Source organism: Manis pentadactyla, chromosome X (assembly GCF_030020395.1).
Source record: "Manis pentadactyla isolate mManPen7 chromosome X, mManPen7.hap1, whole genome shotgun sequence".
NCBI classification, from domain to species: domain Eukaryota; kingdom Metazoa; phylum Chordata; class Mammalia; order Pholidota; family Manidae; genus Manis; species Manis pentadactyla.
This window is the reverse complement of record NC_080038.1, coordinates 107,077,582-107,094,069: the sequence shown is the minus strand read 5'-3', so window position 1 is coordinate 107,094,069 and position 16,488 is coordinate 107,077,582. Positions and strand designations below refer to the sequence as shown.

The 16,488-nt window shown below is 37.6% G+C and overlaps 1 protein-coding gene across 1 annotated transcript; it reads right to left on the bottom strand.

Annotated features, from left to right (window-relative positions):
• Window positions 1-10,566: 10,566 nt before the first annotated feature.
• On the bottom strand, window positions 10,567-10,902 carry TRPC5OS (TRPC5 opposite strand). The gene has a single exon (XM_036912674.2). The coding sequence runs from the start codon at window positions 10,900-10,902 to the stop codon at window positions 10,567-10,569; it is 336 nt and encodes a 111-aa protein (XP_036768569.2).
• Window positions 10,903-16,488: the final 5,586 nt, after the last annotated feature.

The window sequence follows — 16,488 nt, the reverse complement described above, 5'->3', positions numbered from 1 at the left end:
GCCTTCAAAGAGCATACAACCTTATTCAGGAGGCAAGAAAAACATATGTGAAATAATTAGAGAACAGAGAATGGGAGACTCCCAGATCTGAGTTACATTCTTCCTGGGTAGACTGTGACATATCACTCTCTTATGATTTCTTCCAACTCTAGGCTTTATGCTAGTGGTTGTGTTTAAGTTTATCACCAGGCCTACTCAGACCTTCTTCTTCCCTAGCCTGTAGGTTTTTTGTTAATTTCTTTAAGATTATTCTTTCCTGTGTCCAATTTACTTTCTGAGACAGTTGCTCACTTCCTGTTGTCTTGTTTGTAGCTGCTCCCTCTAAATGTTCAATAATGTTGCCTCACTGCTCCAATCCAAGCAATTGATGACCCATGTGCGGCCAGCAATCAACTGAACTCAAGAGGCTGATGCAGCTGCTCCATGAAGGAAGCAAATTTCTGCACATTCCTCCTACTCCTCCTTCTCCTCCACTTTTCACCCATTCCTTGTTTTCTGGCCACTTTCCTGTTTGGGACTCTCTTATCCAAGGTGGGAAGGAAGCAAAGATTATGCAAAATTGCAACTCATCCTTTTGTCAGTTTGCCAGCAACTGTGGGGTTCTTTAAAAAAAAATATTAAGAGTAAAAAGAAACTATTGATTATCACAGTATTTGTCTATTCTGTGAGAATCTCAATTATCTATGTTTTGTTCTCCCCAGTTCAAATACTTGGAACTGTTTTTCAAAAGTGTATTGAGATCAGTATTGCACAATCTCCCTGAAGCTTATCCATGTTTTGAATACTCAGCTATATCCCTCCATCAAGACTCCTCTGACTATTCCAGTTCATTCTCTATCTCTAGATCCTATCACAGTGAGACTTTTCTGTGGGTCTAGTGAGCTGCCTCAGTTTCTCTATTAGACTGAAAACAGATTGGATCCCAAGAGACATTTTAAGGTCAAAAGACTTTTTATTCATTGATCAGGTTCTGCAAACTCAGCCAGAAATGTTCTAGAATACCCAAAGAACCCCATACCTTTCACTTATACATGCTAGTTAGACCAGGCACAACATCATGGACACAATTTTATCAAAGGTCCTTTTCTCAACAGTAACCCCTCCTCCAAGTCTAGAGTCCTCATTTGCCGAGTACTTCTTTCTGAAATTAACAGATTCATTCTTTCTTGCTGGGACCTACAGTAAGTTAGAGGAACACTCTCTGGCCTTAGTCATTTGTCCCCTAAAGTCCCACATAGATACAAAGACACTGTAACTATTTGAGGGTATCTTCTCTTTAGTTCCCAGGGCTTGATTTAGGGCCCTGGTCTTTAAAATTACTTATCTTTAGCTTTTCAAATGAATATTCCTGCAGTCTATACTGCTCATTTGGAACCAAACACATTCTATTATGTACTCCTACTTACCAATTTTATGTAAGTCTGATCTACCCAACTAAAGCTCCAGGATGTCAGGGAAAAATTCCTTTACTTCTCTGTATGCCCTATAGTGCCTCAGAGAAAACTGGGCATATTGTGGTTGCGTTATTGTAAAAGCCAAGCTCTAGGATCATATTGCCCATGTTTGAATCTTGGTGCTGCTACTAAAAGCTGTGTGGCCTTAGGTTTGTTCTTTAACCTCTGTGTGCCTCAGCTCCTTCATTTGAGGAGAATATTTACCTCACAAGGTGGTTGTGGGGCTTAAGTGAGTGACTACATGTAAAGTGCTGTATGCCTGGCATGCATTAGCATTGCACAAGTAGCTATTATGGGAAGGAGCGGAACTGACAAAAGAATGATGACCCCAGTTCCTGAATCACGGACATCTGATGTGCCCTATGCTCCCTCTCTCTCCAGCCTTAATCCCGCCCTTTCACGCTTTTTAATTTTATTGTATCTAGGTCCCCACTCTGATGATGGACACTCAGTTTTCCGAGTTCACACCAGATATCACTCCCATCATGCTGGCTGCCCACACCAACAACTATGAAATCATCAAATTGCTTGTCCAAAAACGGGTCACTATCCCACGGCCCCATCAGATCCGCTGCAACTGTGTGGAGTGTGTGTCCAGCTCAGAAGTGGACAGCCTGCGCCATTCCCGCTCCCGGCTGAACATCTATAAAGCTCTAGCCAGCCCCTCACTCATTGCCTTATCAAGCGAGGACCCCATCCTAACTGCCTTCCGCCTAGGCTGGGAACTCAAGGAGCTCAGTAAGGTGGAGAATGAGTTCAAGGCTGAGTATGAGGAGCTCTCCCAGCAGTGCAAGCTCTTTGCCAAAGACCTGCTGGACCAAGCTCGGAGCTCCCGGGAATTGGAGATCATTCTCAACCATCGAGATGACCATAGTGAAGAGCTTGACCCTCAGAAGTACCATGACCTGGCTAAGCTGAAGGTGGCAATCAAATACCACCAGAAAGAGGTAAGCGGAGCTCTTCTCTGCTTGCAGGTAAGCTTAATACCCCCCGGAGTCCAGAGAAGCAGAGCAAAAGTCAACCTTTTTCTACAGTTCAGCCCTCTAGCAAACAAATGGTTAGATAGTACTTAAAAACCAGCCCATTTATCCAAGGCACATATAGCCTCTGCACATTTTCTATTTATGGCCAGCTAAGTAGGGGAAAATATCGATCATCTGGTTCATTAATGGAAAAGTATTCATTAATTTAACAAATGCTTATTCAGCACTGTTCTAGGTATTTGGCATACAGAAAATGGTCACTGAACTTGTCTTCATGGGGCTCATAAGCTAGTGGTGAACATTAAAAGAAGGTTCACATTGGTGAATATATAATTACAAACTTAAGTAAATGCTCAGGAGAACTTACGTGAAAACATAAATTACCAGTAGTGACCCTACCATACATATTAGGGCCATAGAGGGCAGTGATCATGAATGGCTCACTGTCTGGATGCTGTTATTTATTAACAGAACTAAGTCCTACACAGCCCCTCAGCAAGAAGGTTGAGATATGCATTTGAAAAATGGAGTCATCCCTCTTTGAGGGATGTTAGTCATTTCAAGCACATCACATGCTTTCCAGCTTGGCCACATTTACAGTCTAGCTGGTGCTGTTCTGTGCCATATTATCAAACAATTTTGGGGAGTCTCCTAGCAAGCCCAATTCAGCTCCTTAAAGAGGCAGCATGGTACAGTAGAAAGAGCAGGGACTCTGGAGGGAGAGGGACTGAGGATGGAATTCCAACTCCCCAGCTGTATGACCTAAGGAAACTGACTCAAATTTCCAGGACATTAGTTTTCTCATGTATACAATGGAAACAATAGTTCCTCCACTTCATAGGGCTGCTATGGAAAATAAATGAGAAAATGAAAGCGTACAATGTATGACACAAAAAGTACTTTAGTGTCCATTTCCAGCTCTCTTCCAATGCTCCCTGGAGTCAGATTCAAACAGGTTGAGCCAAGAGGTGCTTGGCATCTGAAGGGCTCCTGTTATTATCCCTACTCTTCAGAAGTGAAAAGTGAGGTTAAGTAATTTCAGCCTTAGTGAAACAAAAAGTGGATAGTGGCAAAACTTACGTCCCTGGAGGAACATAAAGTTTAAACAGAACAGGTAATGTTGCTTGTGCACAGCCCAATATTCAGCATATTCAATAAATATTAATTGCTATTATTCATTTTTATTGTTACGCACAGGGATCCATGGTATATGGTCTGATTCTGTGTACTGAAATTGGAGATAATAGATATAGTAATGGCCTGTCCCCTTCTTTACCCCTTTTCCTTCTACCGTCCTGTTGTGGATGCATAGTATCTGTTGTGTTAAGCAGTTCTTTTCACTTTGATATATGTGTGTGTTTCCACTGATGATGCATAGTATGGGTTCAGTGTGTGTTTCAGTTTATATAAATTGTGAAAATACTGTAAGGAATACTTCTCCCAGATTTTGCTCTGACAAATTAAAATACCTGATCGGCTTTGAGCCTGGAGGCCTGCCTGGGTTCTGGTGCTTCTGGGAAAACTGAGGCCTTCTGGGAGACCAAAGGGAGGCCCTGACGGAGAGTGCCGGGGTACAGCAAGTGCCTGCCGGTGCAGGTGGCTGCAGACGTGGGCCAGTGACCTCCCCACACTGGAAGAAAAAAAAAATACTGTAAGGAAAAAATCACAGGTAGTTTTAGGACATGAATTGATTCCAGGGGACAAAATGGTTAATGGGAATAGAGGTGTTAAAAAATAGATGTGGGGGGGACTTGGTGAAGGGGGGAGCCGAGTAATCATAATGTTCTTCATTATGTAGATTAATGATACCAAAATAAAAATAAATAAACAAACAAACAAACAAACAAACAAATAAATAAAAATAGATGTTGTGGAACATAACTAAAGTTCGCATGCTTTACCTCCCTAGATAGCATATAAACTTCATAATTTTAGGCCCCCATCCCCCTGCAAATTAACAAAGCATTTATTTTCAAATAATATCAATATAAATTCATCACTTTTATATTGATAGTTCATCTCCCAGCTACTTTATCACTTGACCCCTTCTGCTCATATAATCTTCACTTTAGTTACTGCTCCATTTGAAAACCATTGTGATGACTTCTTCATGCTCACCGGGATCTGCTTGGCATATGACCATGGAATCAGCCTTGGGTTCTACTTTCACTGTCTGCCAACCCTCATTAACCTAAGCATTTTTTTCCCTCATGTTTTAGTCCTTTTGCTTTCTTGAAACTTTGTCTCCCATATCCCTTATTTCATAATTTACTTTATTGTTATTACAGAATATATCTATATTATTATATATTCATATGAAGTATTCATCAGCTATCATTATACCAACTTGAATATGCCAAGGGGTTGTATTTCTTTTTGCTCTCTTAATTAAGTATAAGAAATTAAAAAATTGTTTTCATGGTCCATTTGCTGTGTACATTCAAGTAGAAAGGGTCATCTATTTTATGGTGGTAAGAAATAAATACATAAAATAAAATTTACCACTTTAACCATTTTTAAGTGTATAATTCAATGTCACTAAATACATTCACATTGTTGTACAACCATTGCCACTAGGAATCATTTTTTGAAGATGCACAAGTTTTGGGGTATCCACTTTTCTTTCAACATTGAGTCCATACAATTAGTTTCGTATTTTGCAGACCACACTATTTTTCATCTGTAACACTGGAAAATTAACATCTTTCAATTATTCAAAGTTATGGATATTCGCAGTAATACAAAAGTAATCCAGGAAGCATTGTATTTACCCCAAGATCAATTTTAGGCCCAGTGGATTTTACTAATCATTGTGTATCAAATCAGTGAGAACTCTGAAATTTAACAGACTGAGCTGTTTCAGTCAGAGCATATCAAACTCCAACTCCAGGTTTGCAGTAAATGTGGCAAGGATAATGAGTGACTTGCAACTTCAATGTCAATAAATTCATTAAAAAGAATATACTTTCATAGAGCCACATAAACTCAGTATGGTTCAAAGTTTAGTCCCATCAGAGAGTTCAAGATTATTTTGGGATTTAAATACTTAACTCTAAACTTTCCAAGATAAATTGTCTTAATAATGTCCATAGATCAAATTTAGTTTAGTTTCTCTTCAAATCACAGATTAGCGGGGCAGGCTTGAGAATTCACATACACCTTAAGGTGTGCACTCCCAAAGGCACTGCTTCCAGAATTTAAAACATGATGTATACCCATCAAAATCTATAAATCTCTTCTGAATTGTGACTTCCTTTCCATAAAGGAACTCTGGAATCCTTCCTAATCTGTGAATTACAGGTTTTAAAAAATCAGTGGTTCCACTGAATCTCAAATGAATGTAGTCTCTAATTGCACTCTATTTGATCCATATGTCTAGTTTAAGACTGAATACTCTCACCTTGAAAAAATCAGCAATGTCCTTATTTTGGAGGTGCTTTTGTAACTTCAAGTCTAGTGTGTTTGGATAAGAAACACAATTCTGTGAGTGACTGAGGTTCTAATCATTCAGGTATCTGTGAGTACATCATTCTCAGAAGTTCTTGATATGAGGAAGTAGACTGGTAAATCTGTTCAATAAGTATCCATAATCTAGTCTTTAAAGAAATAAAACATGTAACACTTAAGGCCAGAAGCATAACAAAGGTAGCTATCTTGATAATTTATTTTATCATATTATGCAATAAACTTGATCACCAACTTTCACAGTACAGGCTCTCCTATATAGAATGTAAAGAAATTAGGCAAACTAATATTTACTTTGAACACAAATGAATGAATGAAAACTAATTTTATCTTTCCAATATGGCTATACCAAATGAACTCAGCTTTTCTAACTTAGATAAAATTCCTCATATTCCTTTGAGGCATATAATTTATGTGTGCTGGCTCTTCAAGAAGAAAAATACATTAACATCTTCAGTGAGTCCCACCCCAGGATCTAATCTGAGGGTTGCATGTTGGGAGCCCTAAACAAGTTGGACACATGTTTTAAAAGGCCAGCTTTTCCAGATAAGCTTCAGGCCTTGAAGAAGGCCGGCCAAGAATTATCTCCCAGGGCCAGAAGTATTTGAAGGACAAATGGCCTCTAGATGGAAATGGGGCTATTGAGCTAAAAGAGAAAAATTGTTTTCTTTTTCACACTTGATTTCCTGCTTTATTCCACTTGCACAATGAGGTTCTATCTTAAAGGATAGGGGATTTTTTCTTCAGTGTCTATACTCAGAATAGGGAAGAGCAAATGTGCCAGTTCTCCACTTTCTAGCGTCATCCCTGCTGAACCCTGTTCAGTCTTCTTTTAACGCATGTTGTGATTCCATCTGGGCAGAAATATCCAGTACAAATGGAAACTATCTCAACTGGTGGAGGTATTCTAAGAGAGGAGCGGAGACTCCTGCTCCAGGGAAAAATGCTCACATATAAGTCCACTCACATCTAAAAGTTTCAAACAAACAACATGTCTCTTAAAAAGCTGTATTACATACACACACATATAAAAAACAGTATTTTTTTCTATAAAATGAGTTGTAACACAACTGATTTTCCGAAACTAGAAGTTAAGGGGTTGCCAACATTAAAAATTTAGAAGCTATGGTTTCAAGAAAGGCCAGTGTTTCTCCAAGTTAAGTAGGAATGAAACTATTAAAAGTGATCAGTATTACCAGAATTTGTTAATCTAGAGGCATGTGTATTTATGTGTTCTGATTTTTAGATTTTGTTAATGGCATCTTTGATTAAAGGAATCTGAGATACTAAAGTTGTGTTTCATAACTGGCTAGTACACTCTACATGAATACTTGTGTTAACTAAAAAATACATCTTGAGATGTTGTCGGCATTTTATTAGGGTCTTTAGTGGGGGAGTCGAAAGTTACACATGGATTTGACTGTGTGGAGTATCAGTCACCCTAATCCCTGTGTTGGTCATAGGTCAACTCTATACCCAAGAGGAAATGGCTAAATACCTCTAGACTATTAAGATAAAGCTATCATTAGTCAGCTTTGATGTAAAAAGTAATTGTAAAAATCATGTTGGATAACAGTGGGTTAATAATGTTCAGATTTACATAACCCCTCAGAAACAAAATCTTAGCCTTAAATGGAATGTAATTCACTCTTTCCTGAAAAGCTTTTTCATTGTTTTTCCCTCATTACTATTCCTACTAGAACTCAAAAGAGGCTGCTAAAAAGTATTTAACTTAGTAAAAAAAAAAAAAAGAGAGAAAAAAACAAGCTCAGAAGGATGAAACAAAGGCTGATTCCAAACTATAACTTTGACATGGAGTAAAATAAGGAAGCTCTGATCTCTTAGAAAACAGATGTAAAACCATTGGATGATCTTTACATGTTACATAGACTTTCAAGTATTGTCAGATAGATATTTTCAGATATTCCTAAAAAAAGTCCTGATTTCATATATTCTGTCCCTTTGTCAGATATATCATAACAAAGGCTTTGAAAACTGTATCATTTTATTTGTTCCTTATTATCATTAAAGGTAGGCAGAAAAGTTATTATAACTCATTTTACAATCAAGAAAGGACTATATTTCAGATTTGTTCAAGATTATCTGACAAAACCAGAAGCAGAACGTCAGGCTCCTGGTATAATATTCTTTCGGATTATACTCCACCTTCTGCAGAGTGGGGTTCTTTAATGCCAGTTTAGTAGCCTGAGAGTTCACCACCAGGTAATTTTAAATGACCACAAGTTTTTTCATTAGTAAATGAAAACTTTATTAGTTAAAGTTTGTAAACACACACAACAATAAAATGGTGTAGATCAATAGCTAAGGATTATGTTTGATTATAGTCTAATAACTGACAGTATTTACCACACATAAGGATGTGAAGTTAACCTTTATCTTCCTCTGATTGGGTTTTGAAAAGCATGATTTGTGTTAATTGCCAACCAGCTGTCCCCATCATTATCAGCAACTTAGGGGTGGCTAATTTGCATATGAAAAAAAGGTTTGGCTCATAAACCTGCTTGGGAACTAACTGTATTATGGCTTTCCCCTATAAACAGCTATATAATTGTTGACAACTTATTAATTTTCTCCTCTCCCCTGAAAATACCTTCCCTACTAGCTCTTGTTTCTAAGTTTTCTTATTTTCTTACTTACTACACTTTGTTATCACTATTAACTCTATTTTTAATTCTGTTCCATAGAGCACATATACTTAATGCAACAATTCATTGCTTGGATCAGGGTTACAGCATAACAATTTTTAAAAGCATATATAATCACACAATCAAAGCAAACATTATAAAATATTTTATCGAATCCTGTGGTGTCACTGTAGTACAGTCTTTCCAGGTGACCCATCTAGCCTGATGATGTAACTTTTGGTTCTCCTCTTGCATCTTGGTTCACCCCTCTAAGTCTCTTGGCTCCTCATCTACTCTACCAATCTTGCCACAGAGCAGTCTGTTGTGGAGCTTCTCATACTAACATGTTTGACTAGCTGCTAAGTTCTTCTGATTTTCACAAGGGTCTGTGGTAGCCTTTCTTGATACAGCAGTCTCTTCCTTAAACTTGTCAAATGAAATCCTGAAATTCATGGGCAAAACTGACCTGTGTTTTCCCTGCTACTGTTCAGCCAAATAAGACCAGGTTCTATAGTCTGTAATTTCCCCCATTTACCTTTATAGGTAGCTAATTATCTGTGTATGCAGACGTCACTTAGTATTAGATACAGTATCTGTCATGTTGGTTAGCTCTGAAGGCATCTATACTAAATGTCTTTTTAATCTCTGTGACTATAACATGCTTTATATGAGTTGATGTAGTTTGGTGTCCACCAGTGTGGACTGACTTCTACATGTCATTTTTCACAATTTGCATATAAAACTATCCAGTGGTATACTTTTATGTCTTCACCTAGTTGTGGTCCATGTTGTGAGATGTAAAAAACATTCTCTAGGAGGAAGGACAATGGTGTCCATGGGATTGTCTAAAGAGTAGGTATTTTTGTATTTTTCCAAATGGAAGTGAGGGTCCTGTATGGCATGGAATTAAAATTATCAGTGCATTTCCTGCACATTTATTTTCTCCCTCTCTGTTTTGATAGGGGGTCCTCCAACTTTTGCATTTTCTCTTTCTGGTATCTGTAGAATTGTTGTTGCTAAATACCAGTCCACATTTTGTTTAAACTCACTATTGCTCCCATCTCTCAATAGTTAGGATTTCCATGTCAACATTACAGCAGGTTCATTGTTAGAAGACCTTCAGCTATTCTTTATAAATTCAGCTACACCCAAGAAGATACCCTTAATTTATCGCTACTTGTAGGCCATCATCTCTGAACCTATGCCGTAAGTGTTTGACTTTCCAGTGGTTAGTAGTCCTTATAGGGCTTTGTCTACTTCTTCTACTCTATCTTCTATGTTGCTATGTGCTATAATTTGCTATCTCCATTTGGGGCACAATATTGCAGAGTGGTGGCGAAGTGGGTCAGCATTTGACGGAACAATCCTGCACTGAACCCTCTTCGCCTCAGCTTTTTAAAAGGTTTGATTAAAAGATAATCAAAAAATTATCTGAAAATTTTTCTGCAGTTTTATTATCTGGTAGATGGTACTTTTTCAAAATTATTTCTCCTAGTCTGCAATAGCATCCTTTGGTTAACACATTCTCTCCTAAAGGCTTGGTAAGGAATCACATCTTTTCAAGTACAAGTATCCCAATACTGTTCTGTTATTATGAATGTATTCACTGCCATGCCATCCTGGGGATATTCCCCTCTTTAGTTTCCATTCATTGTAGAACAGTGACATTGGGTCCCAAGATATGATAAAGTTCATCAGGTCTTCATTCCATTGTTAGGTGAGACGTTTCTTCTGTTTTCTATTGTCCATTCCCGTTGTCAGGAGTCCTAGCAGGAGAATAAGTACAGGTAAAGAAAGAACCATATGACTAAAGTCAGAGCTTTTTAAATAGATACAAAGAAGAAAAGAGACCAGCCTCTACTGGAAGTAAGTGAAATATTACCTCTTCTCTACAGTATTAGTAATGAAAATGTGCAGAACTAGGATAGAACTCATATTGTTAATATTCAGAAAAATCGGAATATATTTGAAACAGAGAAATGATCAGTTCTCACACGCTGGTTAGAAGCAAATTAGGTCTTACCCATTTCCCAAGTCTTCGTTTATCCCAGAGAGTAGTACATCGTCATATGTTTCATCTATCTCTAACATGGTTTGATCTATGTCAAGGATTAGGTCTTCATCTTCTCTTGATGTAAACACTGATTCTAAGTCTGAGAGATCACCAAGGTCTGGGAGCAAATCTTCCTCATAAGCAGGTGCACCTGCTTCTGCCTGTTCTGGTCCATCATTTTGGTTTACACAAGGACCTTGTCCTTGGGAAATTAATTGTAAAATCTTTTCCACTATTATTATTAACTGGGCTACACAGTCAACAAGTCTGCTAACTAGTTCAGGGGCTGATACAGACTCCATGCTTCAGTGCTCTCCTTAATAGATAAAATATTACTAAAAGCTGTACTAAATGGGCTCTGTAACAGTGGATCTCATGAGACTGGCAAAGCTTCTGTGGTTGGTTGGTTTGAGAAGTGAAGCTGTTGATGTGATTATAATGATGATCAAGTACAGAATGAGGCCAGTGGTCCTATAGCACTTTTTGATAAAGTTGGTGAACCTCTTGTAAAATTTACATATGTTACTGTTGTTTGTAATGATAGTGAACTACTGTTATAATGACCATCAGACAGCTTGTCACAGCCAAGAGAAAACAGCAAAGCAGATCTAATAATACAAAAGAGAAATATAAAGATTAGTATCCTTGAGCCTTTATCCATTATCTATCCATAGGTTCTGGCTAGAGGACAAAGTTTAAAGGGTATTTATTCCTAGCTCTCTCTCCTCCTTTTGTTGATGGCCTTATGAGGATCTACTCCCCATGCTCTCTTTCCTTTATACTTCTTATGGTCTTTATCTCTTCTTTATCTCACTTTGAGAACAAAGTGAGCAAGGTAGTTTGCCTATCTTTCTTGAACATCTCTACTGAGGAAAGTACATTCACTCAGAGTCTTCTGATTAATTTTGTCTTTATTAACACATTTGCCTCATCGCCATTTATATCTAGTGCTTCCAAATTCTTTCTGTATTTTTAATAATCCATTCATTAAAGTTTCTAATTACCCCTGCAGCCTGGGGAATTTATGGTAAATGAAAGTCCCACACTCTGTCTTTTGCCAAATTTTGGACAAGTTCTGTTACAAAATTAGCAGCTCGGTCATTTCCTACTACTGCCGATATTCCCTATCTAGCAGCCAGTTCCTCCAACTTTGTCTAAAGCCATGGTCATACTATTGTCATCTGCATGTCTGGTATGCTCTGCAAACCCTCTTCCTGAGTAAGGTTATACTCCTGTAAGGCAATATCCTTTGTTTAAAAATCCAGGGATTGGCCCAATACAATCTACTTGTCACATTTGTCTGATTTTCCACCTCCAACTCCCCTTGAAAATGAGTTTGTTGAATATGCAAATTTTTAGTAATTTGACATATCTCATATTGCTTACTTGTTTGGTTGAATCACGGTTTTTTTGTTCACTCTTTCTCCTCCGTTTACCTAGGACATTCATGTCCATATGTACTGAGTTTCACATGCCCATTCTGTACCCTTAATCTGAATTGACAAATATAGCTGAGTTGGGACTTGGAGTCCCCAAGACGGCAGAATTGACATTAGTTTTTGGGGGGTCAGATCCTCTCCTCTTTTATTCTAAATAGATCATTGTGTCTTTCTGTTTTGATGAACTGGTACACGTCCTATATGAATTGCGAAATTCTTCTTATTGATTTTTTTTCATATCTCTCTTTACCAGATTAGTTTTCCTGCATATTCCAGGCTGCAATTTTCTATTTATTAGAGTATATATCTGCAGTCCACAGCTGATCACAGTGTTAGCAATATACCTTCAGCCAATTGTTTTCTTAGACATACATACAGATTAAATTTCTAACTACCAGTCCTGTGAATTGGGCTGGTTTTCTCTCTCTAGCCTCAGTCAAGCTTTTCCTAATAGCTAGTATTAGGAAGCAGCCATCACTCACTCCTTTAGAATACTGCCTGGTTTCCAACAGTTCTGACCAGAGTGGAGCCTGGCAAGCCACAGACTTTCCCTCCAGCTATTGTACTCCTTAGACCTTTAAAAGAGTACAGAAAATCATCAGCCAGATGGTCTGTGATTTTCATATGGAGCTGATCTCCACAGGGCCTGATTTGACCCACTCGATTATATAGACTATCTCTGCTTAGCATAAGAACCACACCTTTTTCTTGATCCAGAATCCGGACAGCAGACGTGGGGTTTGCCTTGATAATAAGGGTCACAACCATGATGACCAGGAGGCATGATTTTAGTCAGAGGCAACTTTGCTGAAATATGGGTGAATGGATACTAGCAGCATAAGTTTATTTTATTAACTTTATATGATCCCAGCTTTCTGATTAGAGAAAAGGCAGTCTTAGTAGAAGGAAATAATGGAAAGAAATCATGAAAGGAATTTGGCATGAATGCAAAGCATGAATCAGCTCATCAGAAGGGAAATATGGAAGGTGGGTGTCAGATATTACTAGAAAGCACCATCACATTTTCAAAGGAAGCAGTGACCTCCTGTGTTGTCCACAGCCCAAGGGCAAGAGAGGGTGATAAGAACATGCTCCTGCAAACCTACTTACTTTCTGGCTTACCTTTCACCCAGTTTTTTTTTTCTTGGCTTCTCTACCTCCCTCTAGGACTCTTTATTCATCCTCTAAGTCAAATACTTCCATTGTTTCACTTACCTATTTCATTCCATTTAACTCCCCCTGTATCTCTAACTCCACTATCACTTTCCATCATCTTTTCTTCCATCTCTTCCTAAACTGGCTGAAGTTTTCAGATGAACTATATTTCATTCATCAAATTGATATTAAACATTACACAATGTAAACATAAAAAACAGAGAGAACATTTCATGTTTTGTTATCATATACAGACAAATGTAGCTACTTGTTATTTATTCAACCCTTGATTTAAGTTTTTCTATCACTTGGTCACTTTGATAGAAAAAAAATCCTGATCTAGCCTTAACCCCGTTGACCACTGTGTTAGCTAAGCCACAATTCCTATCTCCAAAGCATCTTAGAACCTACAGGCTTGGGGATGTAAGAGGAAGGGAGGATGTTGAGAAACTGCTAAGTACTAAGAAACTGCAGTACTAAGAAAGTAAGAGTGCAGCATCAGCTTATTCCAGTTGTGGTAATTTCCAAATCAACCAACCCTTGACACCTTACTTTGCCTAGAGGGATGTTCTGCATAGTTTGTGCCTAGCCCCTATTCACTTTAAGGACCTTTTTTTGGTATGTCTTTTAAGTCTATTATTTATTTGTTTGTTTGTTTATTCTATTGAGGTAAAAGTGGTATATAACATTATATTCATTTAAGGTGTACAATATAATTTGATATTTGTGTGCACTGCAAAGTAATCACCACAATAAGTCTTCTGTCACCATACAGTTGACCTCCCTCACTCTTTTACCCACCCCTCAACCCTTAATCCCTCTATTAACCACCAATCTGTTCTCTGTATCTATGAGTTTTGTTTGTTCATTGCTTTTTCTAGATTCCAGATGCAAGGGAAATCATAAATTTGTCTTTCTCTGTCTGACTAATTCACTTAGCATAATACCCTCAAGATCCAACCATGTTGTCATAAAAGGAAGACTTCCTTCTTTTTATGGCTGAGTAGTATTCCAATATGTGTATGTACCACATCTTCTTTATTCATTCATCCATCAATAGCTACAGGTTATTTCCCAATCTTGGCTATTGTAAATAGGGCTGCAGTGAACATAAGGGTGCATATATCTTCTCAAATTAGTGTTTCACTTTCTTTGGATAAATACCAAGAAGTGGAATAGCTAGATCATATGGTAATTCTATTTTTAATTTTTTGAGGTACTTCCATACTGTTTTCTATAGCAGCCGCACCACTTTAGATTCCCACCAACAGTGCATGAGTGTTCCTTAAGGGCCTTTTTATTAGCTGTTCCCTCTGCCTGGGATCCCTTTTCCCCAGAAAAAAAAGGCTTCTTATCATTCTGATCTCAGCTTCAATATCATCTCCTCAGATTTCTGACCCTCCAACCTGAAAAAAACCTCCTAATCATCCCTTTCTCATTATGCATATAGTGCATTTTGGCATTACGGCTCATATAATTACCTCATATTTTCTTGTTTATTTGCTTTTCTGACTCCTACTCCACCCCCACATACATATAGACCGAAATATAAGTGCCATGAGACCAGGAAGTTTGTCTGTTTTGTTTTCTGCTGTATCCCCAGGCATAGAAGAGCAACTACCACATAGTAGGTAATCAGGAAGTGCTACTGAATAAAGGAAAGAGGGGAAGGAGGAAGGGAAGAAGACCTATTAGCTCTTTCATTCAGTAAATATTATCAAGTTTCAACCAGGCATGAGGATAGCAGGGGGTGCAAAGATAAACCAATTCATCAAAACACATGGTAAATAAAATGAACAGGCAAGCCACAGACTGAGAGAAAATATTCACAAAACACATATCTGACATATTATAACGAGAATATAAAAATCGCCTACTGGGGTGGGCAAAATGGTGGAGGGATCAAAAGGCACAAAATTCCAGTTATAAAAGAAATAAGGCATGGGAATGTAATGTGCAGCATGGTGACTATAGTTATAATACTGTATTGCATAGTTGAAAATTGCTAAGAGAGTAAATCCTAAAAGTTCTCATCACAAGAAAAAAAATTCTCCAACTACCTATGGTGATGGATGGTAGCTAGACTTACTCCGGTGATCATTTTGCAATATGTACAAATATTCCAATCATTATGTTGTATACCTAAAACTAACATAATGTTGTATGTCAATTATATCTCAATATTTTAAAAAGTGCCCCTACAACTCAGTAACAAAAAGATGAACAAACCAGTTTAAAAGATGGGCAAAAGATTTAAACAAAAACATTCTATTAAGGAAGACAAATAAATATAAACACATAAAAATATATTCAACATCATTATCCATTAGGGAAATACAAATTAATATCAGAATAAGATACCACAGCACACTCACTAGACTGGCTAAAATTAAAGACTGACAGCAACAAATGTTGACAAAAATTTAGAGCAATCAGAATTTTTACACATTGCTGATGGGGGTGTAAAATGGTACAACCTCTTTGAAAACATCTGGGAGTTTCTTATAAAACTAAGCAAGCACCGGTCTAGTCCCAGTAGTTTACCCAATAGAAATGAAAATGTGTGAAAAAATTTTTACAAGAACAGTTACAGTAGCTGTATGCATAATAGCCAAAGAAAGAAAGTGGAAAGAGCCAGGTGTCAAAAGAGGAATGGATAAATAAACTGGTATATTCATACAATATGATACTAATCAGCAATGAAGAGAAAGCCACTAAGGATAGGGACAGCAACATGGATGGATATCAAAAAACAGGACAATGAAAGAAGCCAGACATAAAAGAATACATACCTATGATTCCATTCATATGCAGTTCTACAAAATGCAAAATGACATATGGTGGAAAGAATCAGAAGAGAAGTTGCATCTAGGGTAGCAGGGACTGATTGGGAAGAAGCATAGGAGAACTTTCTGGGGTGATGGTTATGATCATGTTTTAGATGGAGTTTTGGGTTACACAGTGGTATACATTCATCAGAACTCATAGAATAAGTATGCTTAAGATTTTTGCATCTCACTGTATGTAAATTTTACTCCCCCCAAAAAAGTAACCAAGCATAATCCCCAGTCTCAATAACATGTATCAGATTTATCAGATTAGAAGGAATGCCCATAAATAATTATTTCAATAGATGCTCACATTTATGGATGACCTATTGTGTTTCAAGCCCTGTGAGACTCACTTTTTGTATTTAATACATTTAATCCTCATAATAACCCTGCGAGCTTACAGATGGAAAAATGGAGGATCAGAGAAATCAAGTAACTTACACACAGTCACATGGTAAATAAA